This window comes from Culex quinquefasciatus, chromosome 2, assembly GCF_015732765.1.
Source record: "Culex quinquefasciatus strain JHB chromosome 2, VPISU_Cqui_1.0_pri_paternal, whole genome shotgun sequence".
NCBI lineage: Eukaryota > Metazoa > Arthropoda > Insecta > Diptera > Culicidae > Culex > Culex quinquefasciatus.
In genome coordinates this window covers 175,462,153-175,481,452 of record NC_051862.1, presented here as the reverse complement: position 1 = coordinate 175,481,452, position 19,300 = coordinate 175,462,153, and the positions used below count along the sequence as shown (strand labels likewise).

Sequence of the window (19,300 nt, the reverse complement as noted above, 5' to 3'; positions counted from 1 at the left end):
GTTCAACACCTACTTCCACATTCATGGCGTTCTATTCTTATTAACACTAGCTTTTTCAACCGTTAGCTGATAAGACTTGCCCGTTGCCCGATGCACCTTACAACAATTTTACTTAGACTGTTAGCACTCGTACGTGTACGTGAGATATTTATATGCAAATCCAACCAAATTGTCCAAATGTTCAACCATCGAAGTATGCATGTTTTGGTGTCTTTTAGATAAACTCAAATCTCTTCTCAGGTTACATATTTTTTATACGCCATGTACTGTGAAGCTTGTAAAAAGGAGGTGAAAACTGCCTGAATTCATCCTCTAACTAAAAGATGATCCAAGATTTACCGGAGTCAAAGTCAACACGCTTCAAGAATTTAAACTCGCTTTTTTTATTATCGCAGCTTTTTGGAACATAACTCACAATACTCTAACGCCTGCAGAGCCTACAAGATCTGCAAAACTGATACCTTATAATTTGCAGTGAAAAAGGTTGAAATCTTTAATAGCACAAAACAAGACATAAAATATAGAAAAAAACATCTAAAAACAGCACAAAATAAAGGACACAATTCGTGACGGTGGGCTAATGGCTTCGACTCTTCCTTCTAGAACCTCCGCGAGGGGTCATCGCTGGGTGGGTGCGCGGCCAGATACTCGAGCGCGCGCTGGATTGCCGGTGGGATCGGGGGCGGCGTGGGAAGATGGTCGCCGATGGGCTGGAAGCCATTCTCGTCGGCGATGTACTGCACCCGGATCAGCTGGCCGTCGGGCGCCGTGTACGAGTACTCGCCCTGGGCAACCTGTGGACGAGAAAAGGAGTTTATTGATCATTTTTTATCATTTTTGATTCTTAAAAAGTATTCCCGTTCTTTTCAAAAGCAAATGAAGTTGGCTTATACGTTTATCTAGATGAAAATCGATGCTATCGCTATCAAATATTGGCTAAAGGAGGTATTAGACTATGGGTAATTCTCTGCCAACTCACACAGCAGTTGCCCCGACCCCTCTTCGATTTGCGTGAAACTTTTTCCTAAGGGTTAACTTTTGTCCCTGATCACAAATTCGAGGTCCGTTTTTTGATACCTCGTGACGGAGGGGCGGTACGACCCCTTCCATTTTTGAACATGCAAAAAAAGAGGTGTTTTTCAATAATTTGCAGCCTGAAACGGTGATGAGATATAAATTTGGTGTCAAAGAGACTTTTATGTAAAATTAGACGCCCAATTCGATGGTGTACTCAGAATTTCGAAAAAACGTATTTTTCATCAAAAAAAAAACACAATTTTTTTTTTTAAAAACTCTGCCATTTTCTGTTACTCGACTGTAAAAAAATTTGGAACATGTCGTTTTATGGAAAATTTAATGTACTTTTCGAATCTACATTGAATCAGAAGGGTCATTTTTTCATTTAGAACATTTTTTTTCATTTTAAAATGTTGTGTTTTTCTAACTTTGTAGGGTTATTTTTAGAGTGTAATAATGTTCTACAAAGTTGTAGAGCAGACAATTACAAAAATTTTGATATATAAACATAAGGGGTTTGCTTATAAACATCACGAGTTATCGCGATATTACGAAAAAAAGTTTTGAAAAACTTGGTCGTCGTTGATCATTGCCGTTTATGGTCACCCGCGACAGACAAGGACGACGAAACAAAAAGAAACGCATAAATAAACTTTTTCAAAACATTTTTTTCGTAAAATCGCGATAACTCGTGATGGTTACAAGCAAACTCCTTATGTTTACATATCAAAATTTTTGTAATTGTCTGCTCTACAACTTTGATGAATATTGTTATACTCTAAAAAATAACCCTGCAAAGTTAGAAAAAACACGAAATTTTAAAATGAAAAATTTTGCTCTAAATGAAAAAATGACCCTTCTGATTCAATGTAGATTCGAAAAGTACATTAAATTTCCCATAAAACGACATGTTCCAAATTTTTTTACAGTCGAGTAACAGAAAATGGCAGAGTTTTTAAAACTTTTTTAGTGTTTTTTTTTTTGATGAAAAATACGTTTTTTCGGAATTCTGAGTACACCATCGAATTGGGCGTCTAATTTTACATAAAAGTCTCTTTGACACCAAATTTCTCTCATCACCGTTTCAGGCTGCAAATTATTGAAAAACACCTCTTTTTCGCATGTTCAAAATGGAAGGAGTCGTACCTCCGGTATCAAAAACTCGGATTCATAATCAGAGATAAAAGTTACCCCTTAAAACAATGATTCACGCAAATCGAAGAGGGGTCGGGGCAACTTTTCCTGATTTCGTGTGAGTTGGTAGAGAATTACCCCTATGAGAAACACGTAAACTCACGCTTTTTCGTGTTTGACAGTTTGTCAAACCAGCAAGCTTTTGTTTTTGTTTTTTTTTTAACTCCCAAACAATACAAAATGTATGCAGGCTGACGTTTCTGCAAACAAATACAGGCAAACTGTCAAAAAATTCGAGTTTGTTTGTTTGTTTGTCATAACCTAATACCTCCTTAAAAAAAACCTTAGTTGCAACGTGTTTTTATCGCTCGCTAAAGATGGACTAATTTATCGCTTTTCAAAACAGTTTAACCTTTACTTTGAGTTCAAGGGTTATGCCAAACATGCGGTAATACCTCCTAACTACACTCCAGATGAAATTGAGATGACGTTTTTTCCGCACCCCTTTGCTTTTGCCCAGTCACTGATCAACATTTTACGACCGTGTACGACATTCCGCTGAATCGCAGACAAGTCTGCCAAGTCTCTGCTTGACCCATGACGAAGACGGAGCCATCTTGCTCGTAGAGCTACAAAAGGCCAGAACGCTTCTCGTAAAAACTCGTTTCGCACATCCTCACCTCAAGATTTTTTCTCCAAGAGATGAGTTCACTTGGTCGCCGCCGTGCTGCGGGTTGAACTCTATCAACAATTAATTACACTCACATTTTTAGCTCCGTCAACGACGACGCACTTTAACCCAGAACCTGCTGCTGCTGCTGGTAGCGCTGGACTTGAACACAGCAACTCCGAAAGGCTAAACAGTGAATAAACATTTCTTTTGCAATCGATCCGGTCCAGCCAACCAAGCTCAGTGATTCGATCTTGTACGGTGTGGTACTGATGGCCTTTCTTGGCCCCGGGTTCTTGCGTTTGGGGGCAGACCTGTCCACGGTGAAGGTAAGTTTAATAATTCATCTTGCAGGGTGCATCCTCCGCCTTCTTTTGTGCGAGGACGACACGTTGCGAAAGTTGATCGAGTACGCTTCAAAACCTCCGCGACGGCGTTGATTCATTGATCTGCTCCACCTAGGTCGTTCGGGGCTGGCTTGGTTTGGAGGGTCGTGACCTGGAATATGCCAGCAACCGTGTCACCTTGTGAGCGTCGTCGTTTTTTTCCTTCTAATGTGCCACGAGCACTGTGACTACGGGGTCACGGGAGAGTTCAGATGACAGCCACTCAGTGATGTCCCCTGCTTGAAAAATGGTTGTGAACCAAACGTGTGGGAGTTTGGGTTTTTGATGGTTGGAGGTACTTGAGCTATTGAGTGTGATTTACTACAATCAATCATGACAAAAGGTGTTGGAATTCGTTGAGAAGCTAACGTCACATAACAAAAACTTTTTAAAAGGTCTAATTTGCACATGATTCACACAGCAAATTAGTGGTGAGAAAAAGTAAAGAATGTTTGTTTACAACCCATAACAGAGTTTTAAATCCTTATAATGCGTCATCCATGAAGTACGTAAAATCCAGTTATAAATATTGCTCGTCAACCAAACCATTAAAAAATTCAGATGTTTTCTACTTTATTACAGATAATTTTGCGAAGTTTCATCAATTTCTTCAACCAAGGGTCCTGATTTTCGGTTCAATGAACAGAAACCACTCACTCATCGCCTATCCATTCGTCGCCTATTCCAACCCGCTAGCATTCATGAGCGAATGAGTCTCGCAAGCAGCCAGCGAGTGGCCCGAACTGTTCACTCAGCGAACAAATACATCGTGAAAATATTTGCCTACTCCGTCGCTCGACGACACACACACACTACCATGCTCAGCGAAGAGCCACTCTCACAAAATGCCAGCGCGGCAGTCTTTTTGTCTTCACGCCCTCAGTTTGCCACCAATTTGATTTTTTCTTGGTGGAAGTTTCTTTGAATGGTGTCTATAATGTTATGAAATCAAAATAAATGCACAATTTAATTGATAACATTGATTTTAGGCAACCCAAATCAATGCACAGTGGGAAAAAGAGCCTTAAAAATTACCGCAACATGATTTCGCGCAAACCGTCGATTGCTATACACCAAAAGCTTCGTTTTTGCACCAGGAACAATAATCCGATGAAAAATCGCACTGCATGGACCGGTGGCCGGAATACAGGCCACCGGAAGATCCGGATTTTTTGAAAAAGTATTTGATTCATCCAATTGTGAACTGATACGCTTTCTTCTACCATGAATAGTCATACAAAACAATCCTAGAATAATATTAAATACCATAGGACCACTAGCGTGCACAGGGTGGGGCAACATGGGGGAACTGCCCCACTATCCTCAGAATTTTGTTCTAATTTTAGTTAGGGGGCGTCCATAAACGACGAAATTTTCTAAACGTCCATATAATTACCCCACCTTCCTCGAGGAGCTGGGCACGCTACTGCATAGGACCCATCGGAACCGGTTCCACCGATCTCCGGTGGCCACATCCGGAACCGCATTAGGAAACAGCGTAAACCAGTCATGCGACGTATCAAACTTCTTGATTTTGGATGAGGACATGAGTTATATACACTCTTTTTTTAAAAACATGAAGTTTGATATGTCGCAAGAGTGGTTTCAGGAATTTGCCTAATATGATCTTCGGATGTGGCCACCGGAGAACCTGGGAACCGGTCAAGGAGACAAAAATACTGCTTAAAAATACTCTCCATCCAAAATCAAGAAGTTTGATACGTCGCATGACTGGTTTACGCTGTTTCCTAATGCGGTTCCGGATGCGGCCACCGGAGATCGGTGGAACCGGTTCCGATGGGTCCTATGGTATTTAATATAATTCTAGGATTGTTTTGTATGACTATTCATGGTAGAAGAAAGCGTATCAGTTCACAATTGGATGAATCAAATACTTTTTCAAAAAATCCGGATCTTCCGGTGGCCTGTATTCCGGCCACCGGTCCGTGCAGTGCGATTTTTCATCGGATTATTGTTCCTGGTGCAAAAACGAAGCTTTTGGTGTATAGCAATCGATGGTTTGCGCGAAATCATGTTGCGGTAATTTTTTGGGCCCTTTTTTCCCACTGTGCAATGAGTAGGGGGAGAGGGGGTAATATGCACCCCCGGGGCAAAATGCACCCCCTGCTTTTCTCGGTATTTGGAAGAATTTACGGGGAAAAAATCATAGAAATTGGAAGCTTAACATTGCTAAAACATGCTGGAAAAATTTGAGCATCGTAGTATAAAAACAGCTTAAGTTATTTGCAAAACTTTAAAATGATGTGTTTTCATCTAATTTTCATTGAACTTTCATTATGATTTTTGGACATTATAAAAAGCATTTATTGTTATTGCAAGTGTTGAGGTGTATAGATTTTGCCATAATCTTCACAATTCTGTAGATAGATGAGTCCAAAAACATCAAAAAATGCATTTTTTATTAAATTTTCTGCAAAAAACGTGGTCGGGGCTGTGAAGCTCCTTTGTAAAAACAGCGGTGTCATCTAGTGGTGACTAGTGAAAACTGCTTTTACCCGGTGCATTTTGCCCCATGTTGTGGTGCATTTTGCCCCGTTGTTGTAGTGCATTTTGCCCCATTGTTGCGGTGCACATTGCCCCGCATGGTTGTTTGAAATGAATCAAAAATGTTTTTAGAAATTTGATATTTTCGAACAATTTTGAAGTTTTTTAAGACTTTTTTCTCATGGATGACGAAGAATAATAGTTGTTTTAGAACATCGAACAAAATTCTTCCACAGTAATGCTGTAATGGTTGAGAAATCACAGTTTTCCCTTAGGGGGTGCATATTACCCCCTCTCCCCCTATAACGCAGCGCATCAGAGAAAAAATGTTTTCAGTTCAGAGTGATCGGAGACGATCGGCCTGTCTGAACCGTTCGGAGACTGAGCCGATCAGAGAGAGAGAAGAGTAGAAAAGAGAGTGTTCGGGAGCGAATGGTGATAGAGTGACAAACGGTAGGAATTCATCAGGGCAGTATCGCGTCGCCTGCTATTTGTGCTCGCGAATGGAGTGGTTGATTTTGAGCAATCAGGACCCTTGTCTTCAACCGTGCTAAACATTTTGGTCGAGTTTAGCGTGACATTCTTCATGGATGACGCCTAAGAACTATAAGTAAAAAAAAGTAAATCTTTCCCTGTTCCTGAGGGGAACACCCTTGAAGAGTATCGGGGCCGGCATTTACAAAGCGGATTCAGTGGCAGTTTCATTCTCAACTTAATGTTAACATGTTAAGGTTAATGTTAACATTCCATAGGTCGCCTCCTTAAGGTGTCGTGATAAGGTCCAGTTTGTGACGGTACACTACCTTCCCTTTACTAAGCAATCGAATCCAGAAGGGAAAAGATCACCAGTTGTGTTGGTCCGGGCCGGGATTTGAATCCCGATCTGCCGCTTACTTGGCGGGAGCGTTACCACTAGGCTACGTGGCTCGGCCCCCAAGAACTATAAGCAATCGTAAATAAGACATCAATATTCTTCAATTGCAGGGAACTTGCTACACCAAGTTTTTTGTTTATTGTTCCTTTAATTCACGTCCAAACAAAGTATTACCCAAATTTTGTTCGAGTTTTGCAAATCACACTCCATGGCAAATTTGGACATTCTTGTTCTATTTTTTTTTTTGTGTAATTTTTGTTGGTGGAATTTCGACTAAGTGAAATGTTGTTTTGCTGAGATAACATAAACGAATCTTTGTCTCCATCTTGATGAACGAATAAAATATTTTTCATAAATAAATATTTTGCTTTACTCTCAACATCAATCAAAGAGATAAATCTAACTCGGTACAGTACGATTCCTTTAAAGATAAAAGATTAAATTAACCCACCTCAAAAATACTATTACAAAAATTAACAGTTTTCCAGTCTTTCAACAAAAAAAAAAGATTTTCCAATTGCCCCCCAAATTCATAAAAAACGGTATCAATAGTACATTCTAACAAAAATATGTTGACATTTTCAAATTCGAGATAATTAAAAAAATGATTATTGGTAAGATTTATGATGAAATATATTTTTTTTCTCATTTTAACTTCAAATCTGTACCTTATAATTTTATTATATTTTTATATTTTTTCATTTATTATAAAGAATTTGCACTTTCATGCATTGATAAAACATACATTTATTTTTTTATCTAAAATTTATTCTTAATGTTATAAATAAAACTAAACTTTCACTTATAAAACAATCCTACAGATGAAATATAAAAATCTGATAATTTCTACATTATTAAAAATCGAGGCAGCAGATTTTAATTTATTTGTTCTGTCTTGTTAAAAAATCACATTCCATAACATTCTTTGATAAATGATTTGTCAAGATAGTAAATAAAATACCATTTCTATAAAAGAAAGTAGCACGCTGTTCGCTTAAAAAGATACATTATCACAAGTTACATAATCTCAAAACCGTTTTTTTGTGTTTTCACAAGGTTTTATTTAAATAGGCATGGCAAAACTTTTATTTGAAAAAATATATTTGATATTGAAGTCAATCTTGAAAAAAATTAGATACTCCAAGTGTTGTACGAAATTTGTGATTTTTTATTTTCTCTTAAAATTATTAACGATTTTTTTTTATTTATTGTTCTGTTTAAATATTTTGGTAACGATCAGCGATGGAATAATCATCATCAGAAGAAAATCTCTGGACGTTCATCAAGAGAAAAAATCCGAAGGGAACGTGGCTCTCCTTTCTCGCGCACGAAAGATTGGTAAAAAGAATCTAAAAAAATCATCATCTTGATTATTCGGTGGAACATCTTTTTCACTACTACACTTGCAAGGTAACGTCACACGTCAAAAAATGACCTGTCACATTTTGTAGATGGGTAATGTGTGTAAACAAAGTGAAATAAATATTATTAAGTGGTGCTGACAAGGAAATTCATAAAAAATCATCAGCAGATTGATTTTTTGGAGTATTTTGGGAGCGATTTTCTTTTGCGTGATTTGCTTTCTCTCTCTTTCGCGGGTGAAGAAAGTTCGCAAGCGAAATTGATTTTTTTTTTGCGATTATTCCATCCCTGATTACGATAGTCTTGTCAAAATTGTGTATCAAAGCACAGGTTATTTTTTATAAATCGAAACATTTGAAAATGGTTTTTAACTAATCTGCATTTGTCTATTGGTTATATGCTGATATCGGTGTACACAGAAAAAAAAATCATGGTAATATTACATCAGGGAAGGGGTACATCTTTTATGTCAGAAAAATTGTGTAATTTTAGCTCTGGAAATGTGTAATTTTACCACTTTTCTGGTGTAATGTCACTTTTTCAGTCTAAATTGAGGTAAAATTACATCATAAAAGAGGTAATATTCAACCTTCCAAAATTACAGCTTCCAAATTTACATTATTTTTTACTGTGTATATAATTCATTCAAAACCATAAAAATTGATTAACTGAAACACAATTACCAAACAATTTAAAATAAGCAGTTTGAATCTTGATAACAGATGTTACAAATTATTCAAAACTATGCAATAAATCATGGTTTAACAAACATTTCCATTGAAGACAAAAAAGTGATATTCTTCAAAATCTAAATGTTGAAATATTTATTGAATGATGATTTGAAAACCTTTTTGAAATGTACACAATATAAGGATCAAATAAATTACAGGAATATTTAAAAAAAAACGTGCTTCAAGTTCAAAATCTTTCAAAATTATAAATGCTAAATAATGATAATTTTTTAAAAGGAATAATTGGAATTAGAAAATGATTTTGTTTACAAATTCAATTAATTTAATTAATTTTCTTTTCACAACTTATCACAGTTTTCTAACCTGTGCTTCCTGCTCAGAACCGGCATTCTTCAGAAAGCCCTGCTCCTCCGCTACGATTCCATTGCCGGTTTCATAGTTCCAGCGGTACGTCCCATCCGGGTTGACCTCCTGCTCCTGCCGGATGATCGGTATCGGTTCCGGATCGAACCCTTGCGGCGCACCATAAACACACACCAACAGCGCACTTATCACAATCTGAGTAAGAAAGTTTATAAGTAAATACACTATTTTTAAATGGTTTGTTCATTTAATTTGACCCAAAATTCACTTACTATCACTTTCATTGTGCTTTTGTTCTAGTTTCCACTTGTTATCACTTTAAGTTTCACAATTATCACACTGTTAGCTGATGAGACGGGTCCGCCTTCGGGTGGTGGACACTCGTTTTACACGCTACAACTACCCTCCTACTACTGGAAGTGTCCGCACGTGTATGAGATATTTATATGCAAATCCTGCCCTGCAGCCGGTCCGGACCCAAGTGAAGAGGACCCAGGTCCGGAGGAACCACCGCCACCCGAATTGAGCATGCTCTCACTCTCAGACGAGCACTACTACCCCTACTTCTCCAAGAACTGGTAATCGTACAACGAAATTTATGTGTACACTTACTTGAACTTTCTTGCGGTGCTTCTACTATACTGCGACGCGAAGATGAGTAGACTAAGCCACGCCAAAGCTCGTTGCACACGCGGGAGGAGTGAGCGGTAGACTGGTTCGACTTTAGTCTAAGAGACGACCTTTTTGCTTATTTTAAATCAGAATCATAAGACAACTCGACATTTTTTAAGTTGATGTCAGCTTCAACTTCGCCCAGGTACGATAGATTTGGGCTTCCTGAATTCCCTGCCATTAAATAAAATTTTTAATTACGTTATAAATGCTATGGAATCATGATAAGCAACCATGCGCACCCCTTCATTTTGCTACCCCAAAGATAAAATTCAATTCTTTCGAATGGACCGTATTCAGGGAGCCCAAATCTATCATATTTAATAAAACTGAAGCGTTTACTGACATAAACTTCAACAATTTTGAGTTGTGTAATTTACCTTGTAAGAAATTTTTGATTAGATAAGGTTTTGCTTTAAATCAAACTTTATTAAGTTTTTTTTTCTAAAATCATTAACGATACTTTAACAGAATTAAATTAGTATTTTTAATCATATCTCACGATAGCTCTCCAGAAAAATATTTAAAATGTGATTTGATTTCACTCCCAAATTCATAAAAATATCTGATTTAACCTGAAACAGTCTAGCGTGGCCCCCAAAAGCTCACTCACTCACATTTTACGCGAGCTGAAAGCTTCGCTCCGACTGGGTAGGTGACGTCCGGTCGTAATTGCCGTTTTCCTGAGCAGATTTCGGTTGAGACAACGTGGGCACTGTAAAAAAAATGAAATTTTGAAGGAATTGTATTAAACTCAAAAGTCTAAAATTGTATGCATGCAAAATAAATTGTATTATTCGTCGAATTTCTTCGTTGTTCACAAAAAAATAATCAATTTTTTAACTGTGAATTTTATTAGTGGTGTAGCTCATCGCAGCCATCTCAAGGCAGAAGATGACATTTTGAAGTGATTCTGTGAGTAAGGCAAAGATGCCGTTAAATGGTGGTGGCAATGTTTATAGTTGCCGTCAACTTACCGCAGTGATGGCATGTGTAAAGATGATTGATCGTGAATCGTTTGCTAACCTCCGTTCTGGACAGTACATGATTTTTGCTCACCATTTTGATAAGAATGCCGTGACGCCTTGAACTTTTTGACTTTGGATTAGGGTAGTTGTTGGGTTAGCTTGAGTTCTTGAGACTTTCATAACCTAAAACTTTGCCGAAGCTTCAAAATCGATCAGGAAATCCCTTCTCAAGACAAAGATTTTCGAATTTTTATATGCCGATTATGTTTGACCAGCCCGCAAAAAATTTGAGAGCCTTCAATGGAAAAACTCATGATTGAAGAATTCGACGACGTTTTTTCCGCTAGGTTCGCTGTTGTTCCAGCGGTGTTCGGAATGACAGCCCCCATACATTTTGAGCAGTTTTTAGGGAAAAATCGCGTTTATGATGAAAAATCAAGCATTTTCAGAAAAGTGGAGTATTGCAAAGTGTGGCAAATTCGCTAACGATCATAATGCGTGGTGATTTGTAGTGACTGGTATTTTATTTAAACGATTTTTCTAAAAAGATGATCGATATTTTGGATAACTTGAGTTAAATGTTGCAAAAGTTAAAAGTAATGATGAAGTGTTATGTAAAAATGTTTAAACTTTACTTTTCTTCCCCTTTGACCAAAATATTGACCTTAAAAATGCATTTTGGTGATTTTTTAGATTTTTTTGGAAAAATTCGAATAACTGGCAATTTTTTGAGAAAATTATTGTAATTATGCTGTAATATGACTCTAATAGTTTGCTCTATCAATAATACACACATAAGGAGCATTATCAATCAAATAAATCAATTTTTCAAAAGATCTTTTTGGTAAATTTGAGGAAAAAACATGAAAAATTTACTCAGCTCCTATGATTTATACATCATTTGATTCGTTTATGCGATTGCCACACTTTACAATAACTTTCATCGACGTTAAAAAATATTTGAAGGAAATAAAAATCAAAAACTGAAAAAAAATATTTCCAAGCACGCTGTCATTCCAAACATCGTTGCGTAGTGCTTCTACTCGCCACCAGGATGCGTGCACGTTTCTGTCGAATCTCTCAATTGAAAATGGCTTCTCTTGACATGGGAAGCCATGGCCAAAGTTTTATCGAAAAAAAAAACAAAATTAAAAACCTCGGAAAAAAATTTAAACTGCTAGAGTATTACCCAATTAAAATGGGAGGGGGGGTAATATGCACCCCCGGGGTAAAATGCACCCCCTGCTTTTCTCGGTATTTAGAAGAATTTTCCGAGAAAAAATCATAGAAATTGGAAAATTAACATTGCTAAACCATGCTGGAAAAAATTGAGCATCACAGTATGAAAACAGCGCAAGTTATTTCCAAAACTTAAAATGTTGTGTTTTCATCTAATTTTCTTTGCACTTTCATTATGATTTTTTGACAATATAAAAAGCATTTATTTATATTGTAAGTGTTGAAGTAGGGGGAGAGGGGGTAATATGCACCCCCTAAAGGAAAACTGTGATTTCTCAACCATTACAGCATTACTGTGGAAGAATTTTGTTCGATGTTCTAAAACAACTATTATTCTTCGTCATCCATGTGAAAAAAAGTCTTAAAAAACCTCAAAATTGTTCGAAAATATCAAATTTCTAAAAACATTGTTGATTCATTTCAAACAACCATGCGGGACAATATGCACCGCAACATTGGGGCAAAATGCACTACAACAACGGGGAAAAATACACCACAACATGGGGCAAAATGCACCGGCTAAAATCAGTTTTCACTAGTCACCACTAGATGACACCGCTGTTTTTACTAAGGAGCTTCACAGCGGTGCATTTTGCCCCGACGACGCATTTTGCAGAAAATTTAATTAAAAATGCATTGATGTTTTTGCACTCATCTATCTACAGAATAATGAAGATTATGGCAAAAACTATTTACCTCAACACTTACAATATCAATAAATGCTTTTTATACTGTCCAAAAATCATAATGAAAGTGCATAGAAAATTAGATGAAAACACAACATTTTAATGTTTTGCAAATAACTTGAGCTGTTTTTATACTGCGATGCTCAAATTTTTCCAGCATTGTTTAGCAATGTTAAGCTTCCAATTTCTATGATTTTTCCCCGGAAAATTCTTCCAAATACCGAGAAAAGCAGGGGGTGCTTTTTGCCCCAGGGGTGCATATTACCCCCTCTCCCCCTAAATAGTTTTTGCCATAATCTTCATTATTATGATGAGTCCAAAAACATCAAAAAATGCATTTTTAATTAAATTTTCTGCAAAAAGCGTGGTCGGATCAAAATGCACCGCTGTAAAGCTCCTTAGTAAAAACAGCGGTGTCATCTAGTGGTGACTAGTGAAAACTGATTTTACCCGGTGCATTTTGCCCCGTTGATGTAGTGCATTTTGCCCCAATGTTGCGGTGTATAATGCCCCGCATGGTCCTTTGAAAAGGATCAAAAATGTTTTTAGAAATTTGATATTTTCGAACAATTTTGAGGTTTTCAAAGACTTTTTTCACATGGATGAAGAAGAATATAGTTGTTTTAGAACATCGAACAAAATTCTTCCACAGTAATGCTGTAATGGTTGAGAAATCACAGTTTTCCCTAAGGGGGTGCATATTACCCCCTCTCCCCCTAAGTATAATAACTCAGGTTGACTTAAGTCGTAATAAAAGAACCGGATGTCCTTCGTAAAAACACCACACTTTCCAAAAGTTACATTCTAACAGGCTAATTTGTCTCATCCATACATTTTAGTGTGACACTAGGCCACAACCACACGAATCGTACCTCGTTGCATTTAAGTAGGTTAAACGGATCGACACGACAAAAGCATATCAACATGAATAAATCCCGTGTTCAGCAGATCTTCTTCCAAATGACTCACGATTAGATCGATATCGCGCGACTGCCTGGTGGCACATTCTACTACCCAGCAGCAGCAGAAGCCACCTCAATTGACTTGTACAAATTATGCTAAACGATTCCGCTCGTTACTCAGCATGTGTCGTAAACTGTCCCGCGGGTGAATGAATTAACTTATTCGATGAACATAAATCAATTTGCAAACCCTACCCTCCCGCAACCTCCTCTCCTAGTGTTCTGAAGAACACTTTAAGTTCTACTACAGAAGCTTTGGGTATGCTAATTCCGAACCCGGAGTACGAGCGGTAGCTTCGGTAATGTCTTCTGTCATATCAATTAGCATTTGGCGGTTCGTTTACCATCACGCCAAGCCCGGTGATGTCCATCCGTTTAGAGTCCTGCATCACAGCTCTGCCTCCTCGTTGGATGTACTCAGCAGCATCGCGATATCATTAACCTTTCGCGGAATGGTTTCGTTTGTGTGTGTGGGGGGACGGTTAGATGGAAAGATCGAAACAAAAAATGAGCCCCTAGAACGTCATGAATTATTGCCGGCAAGTGAAAGGGTGGCCAACAATTCTAACGTATGGGCACTGCCAAATGTCGCTACCGAATGTGTAATGAGCGTGCACAGTTGGTTCATCTTTGGAATCAATAGCATTTTTGATTTAACAGTTTGAAAATTCATAATATTTTAAAATCCGTTTTCCCCAATAAGTATCTCTAAACAGGTCTTGCTAGAGTTTATTTTTATTCTACATTGAAATTCGGATCTTTTTTTCAAGATATCTCCGATTAAAAAAATAGAACTATTCATCAAAAGTTGTTTGAATTAAAAACTAAAACTTTCACAAAATACCTAATTTTCTTGAAAGTACTCACATTTTTATAATTCCCAATATCGGTATCATAGGATTTGAAATTTTGCATGTATTTTAACTGTTTTAAAGTTTTTTGAATGAAATACTAAAATTTTCACAAAATACCGTATTTTAATGAAAATACTCAAATTTTTATAATTCACTATATGGGTATCAAACGATTCGAAGTTTTGCATGTATTTTAACTGTTTGAGAGTTTTTTTTAATGAAAAATCAGGTAAAATTTTGAATCGTTTGAAACCCATATTGCGAATTATAAAAATTTGAGTATTTTTGAGAACATACAGTATCTTGTGAAAATTTAAGTATTTCATTCAAAAAACTCTAAAACAGTAAAAATACATGCAACACTTTGAATCGTTTGATACCCATATTGCGAATTCTAATTTTTTTAGTAATTTTGAGAAAATACAGTATTTTGTAAAAAAAATGAGTATTTCATTCAAAAAACTCTAAAACAGTTAAAATACATGCAAAATTTTGAATCGTTTCATACTCATATTGCGAATTTTTAAATTTTTAGTATTTTTGAGAAAATATGGTATTTTGTAATAAATTTTGTATTTCATTCAAAAAACTCTAAAACAGTATTTGAGTATTTTTGAGAACATACAGTATCTTGTGAAAATTTAAGTATTTCATTAAAAAACCCTAATGCAGTTATAATGCATGCACAATTTCGAATCGTTTGATACCCATATTGCGAATTATAAAAATTTGAGTATTTTCGAGAAAATACGGTATTTTGTGGATGTTTCAGTATGTCATTCAAAAAACTCTAAAAAAGTGGAAATACATGTAAAATTTCGAATCGTTTGATACCCATAATGCAAATTATAAATATTTGAGTACTTTCTAAAAAAATATGGTATTTTGCGATTTTTTTAGTATTTATACTTTGAAACTTACCATATTATCAAAAAAAAATTACCATGAGAAAGCTTGAACATTCAACATAATTTGGTAGATTTTAGTCAATTTAAGAAATATATTAAACATAAGTTATTGTCGATAAAATTATCGCCGATAGAATTATCGGAATAACGATAACGATAGATTATCGTTATCGTCCCGACGATAACGATAACCATTATCGTTATCTTCAGACGATAATATTATCGACGATAATTCTATCGATTAACAACCTTGATTCAAAACAAGAAAATTGTAGAGAATTCAGCTACTCAGCTACTTTTTTTTCAAAAATCATAAAAGTCAACAAATACTGGAATAACTGCGTAGTTGGCCATATTCCGAGTTCCGCTGGGGTACTTGGAACCGGTGCCAAAGTGGCCAGGTCGGTCCAAAAATGATTTTGGACAATATGAATGATCTCTTTGTTAAAAATGGTGAACTTTGACACCCATATTGCTTGAACAAAAATTATTCTGGAATAACTGCGTGGTTGGCCATATTCCGAGTTCCACTAGGGTACCTGGAACCGGTTCCAAAGTGGCCAGGTCGGTCCAAAAATAATTTTGGACAATATAAATGATATCCTTGTTAAAAATGGTGAACTTTGACACCCATTTTGCTTGAACAAAAATAATTCTGGAATAACTGCGTAGTTGGCCATATTCCGAGTTCCGCTGGGGTACTTGGAACCGGTGCCAAAGTGGCCAGGTCGGTCCAAAAATGATTTTGGACAATATGAATGATCTCCTTGTTAAAAATGGTGAACTTTGACACCCATATTGCTTGAACAAAAATAATTCTGGAATAACTGCGTGGTTGGCCATATTCCGAGTTCCGCTGGGGTACCTGGAATCGGTTCCAAAGTGGCCAGGTCGGTCCAATATCGGTTCTGGTGATCATAAATGAAAATGATTTTGGATGCGCTGTAATTTGAATCCTGTTTAGCTGGTTTTTGTTTGACAAAGTATTGACCACTCCGTAGGTTCCCCGGAATTCTCCGGAACCGGTTCCGGGTTGGCCAGTGGCCACCAAAGCTTTCCCAAAGACCAGTTTTGAGTTGGTGCTTCAAAATCATGAATTTTGATACCCATATTGTTAGGTTCATAACGGGAAACTTGCGTTACAAAAGCAAAATACTCAATTTTTCAAAACTACGTTGTTTATGGACCACTCAGTTTTCCAAAAAATCATCCAAATTGCATCAAACTTTCACCAAATATTCACAAACATGTATACAACAAGCTTACATTCTTGGATTTTTGATATCCATCGTTGAAAAATTCTAAAAAATCAAAGCGTAAAAAATATTGGCAGGGTGGCAAGTCAAGTTACCCCATTTTTTTTTTCCATAAACATAGCCTGAAAATGATAATAACTGGAAACTGATCATCTCATTTGCTGATCATTTTATTTTGCATCTAAAAATCGAGTCTATTTTCAAAATTCTCAAAAGATAGTTAGCCCCTTAGAGATGATTCCGTAAAATTGTCATTTTCAAAAACCTCACTGAAAAAAATATAAAAAACTCTTGTCTTTGGGAAAGTTGCTTCAAATTTAATGAAGAAAATAGCGATAAATTGGATGATTCTGAGGTATTTGAAAATATTTCAATCGGCCCAAGGTTACGTCCTTTTGTAAAAATACCTGAGAACTATTGGACTCACTGCGTTTCTTTGATTTCAGGGGGTAGCACTGGTACACCAGTGGGTTGTTCGGATTTGGACCACCGCAAATAAGTATCTCAATTGTTTTGGAACTATTTTTTTACGTTTTAAATTTTGTAGAAACACCGTGGCTTTGGCATATCTGAGCAAAGTATTAACCTCCAATATACTATACTGTTGAACACTGAAGGCACATCAAGCGCATCATTTCTGCAAACAACGCCGATTATTGCCGATATTGAACTTATCAACAAAGTGGCACAAACCTGAACTTCACCCTTTTTCGCTCATCTGGCGCCAGTACAACAATAAAGTTAATCGGCTCGATCGTAAAGACCGATACCTGGCCGAGAACTGGCAACCGCAGCTGGCTGGGAGCATCATGTACAATAAAGTTGATTTGTGCTGGCTAGCCGGCCACACCCTTCCTCTAGTTAACCCTGACTTGGACAACCTCCACGCGGCTGAAGAGGACAACCCTGCTGTTTTCGGTGTGTGACGCTCAACCAGAAGACGTCAGCATTGCGAAGAGATGAGTGAATTTATAACAATTGCCGTGTTGACCACACCGCATTCATGAGCCCGGTCAATCATCACATCGCTGGCAGAGGATCTTTATTAGGCTTGTTCAAATTGTAGGATCTTCTCAAGGTACTTAAGATTTAAAATATGACACGAAATTAAGATACAAGACTACGTGAGTTTGAAGAATTTACTGCATATCCTCAAGGTTTCATCAAAATTTGGACCAGTCTAACCTTCAAGTGTGGCCAAGCCGTCGTCCACCGGTTTTCCCGGGGGCTATAAATATTTGGCAGCTGCGCCGCAGTGCCCTTTCAGGGTGCTGAAAAACTGCGCGTTCAAGTATTTATTTTCAATATTTCGGGTCGAATTGTTCTGGTCACGGAAAGGTTGATCCTCAAAATATTGCTTTGTTGTGGTAGTATTTCACTGATCTTTCATAACCAGCGACTTTTGGACACCTCAAAACGGCCCAGGAAACATTGTCTACACCTTCGAGAGACGTATCTTTTTAGGCTCGTCAGGTTTCCTGAAAATTAATGACGGTGGCACTCGTGGATGACACTAAAGAGGCTTCAACGGATTATCCTACCGCGCGAGTGGTAGCGGGGTTAATCTGATTGCTAAGCCATACTTCAGAGATGGCGATCGACGCAATTAATCCTTTTTGAGGGTTACGACGCGACGCTCTTCCCAGACTTGATGGCGATGGCTTGTGTTCTTGGTGATGGTCAAGTTTGGTAGAAGAACTTAATTTAAAATTTTAGACAGGTTTTTACATCCTTTTAATTTAAGTAAAACTTCTAAAATAAGTTGTTTAATCTGCTCAAATTGGTTGAAAATTTGATTTTGTTGGATTTTTAGATCGAAGCATTTTATATGATTTAAATTTCTGTAAAGTAGTGTTTAATTTTGGGCAACAATGCAAAAAACTAAACGACTATGTCATTCTAATGGGAAACGGCCTACACGGAGAAAAAAGAGTTCCCGATATGGTGAACAAGCGTTCATGAAAATGGGAACCACGAATAAATTGTTCAAATTCCATGGTACGATTTTGAAAAACGTATCATGGGATTTGAACACTTTGTTCCTGGTTTCTATTTTCATGAACGCTTGTTCACGATTTTGGGAACTCTTTTTTCTCCGTGTAGACGAAGTTTTGGTGACGGAAACTGAAACGCGTTTTTCTCAGTGTGCTTGATTTTTATATAAAATCTAGTCAGATTTTCAACTATGAGCAGAAATCATCTTATTAAGGGTACACAGCAAACAAGGAAGATGTTGTCTTCTTATTAAAAAAATACTTCTGGACCAAATCTTGCAAAAATCTGATTATAAAAATTATCAAACTATGTTAAAAACTATTTAATGACTGTACTTTAAGGGATGAATCAGGACTTAAACCGATAGCTCCCGAAGTTTTGAACAAAAAAAACTGAAATAAATCATCATCAAAAGCTCGTGCTTAATCCCCAATCGAACCAAAGTCGAATTATGCAGCGAACAACCCCAACAGGCGCAACCTCCTCAAGAAGCTTTGAAAAGCTTCTCGCCCAAGTTCGTTTCCAATGCGTCTTCGCCCCGTCAATGGGAGCTTTTCGGCGAAACAAAGACACCACAAACACAGCAACACTGTTTACGCTTCATTCATAAAATTCACCGCGATCATCAATGAAAGCTCATTTTACGATAAACGCATACACCCGCACCAAATTGGCGGTCATTCATGCTGCATGCGCGTGGTTCAGCACGGTTCAAGTTCAATGTGATCGTCGTGAGTAACGTATATTTTTCCGCTGG

At 37.1% G+C, this 19,300-nt stretch overlaps 1 protein-coding gene across 1 annotated transcript; it reads right to left on the bottom strand.

Moving 5' to 3' along the window:
- Window positions 1-359: 359 nt before the first annotated feature.
- LOC6042095 (endocuticle structural glycoprotein ABD-4) lies at window positions 360-9,493 on the bottom strand. Its single transcript, XM_038253972.1, has 3 exons — window positions 9,276-9,493; window positions 9,004-9,198; window positions 360-794 (listed from the first exon to the last, which is right to left on the bottom strand). Exons 1-3 carry the CDS (start codon window positions 9,285-9,287, stop codon window positions 600-602), a joined length of 402 nt encoding a protein of 133 aa, XP_038109900.1. The 5' UTR covers window positions 9,288-9,493; the 3' UTR covers window positions 360-599.
- Window positions 9,494-19,300: the final 9,807 nt, after the last annotated feature.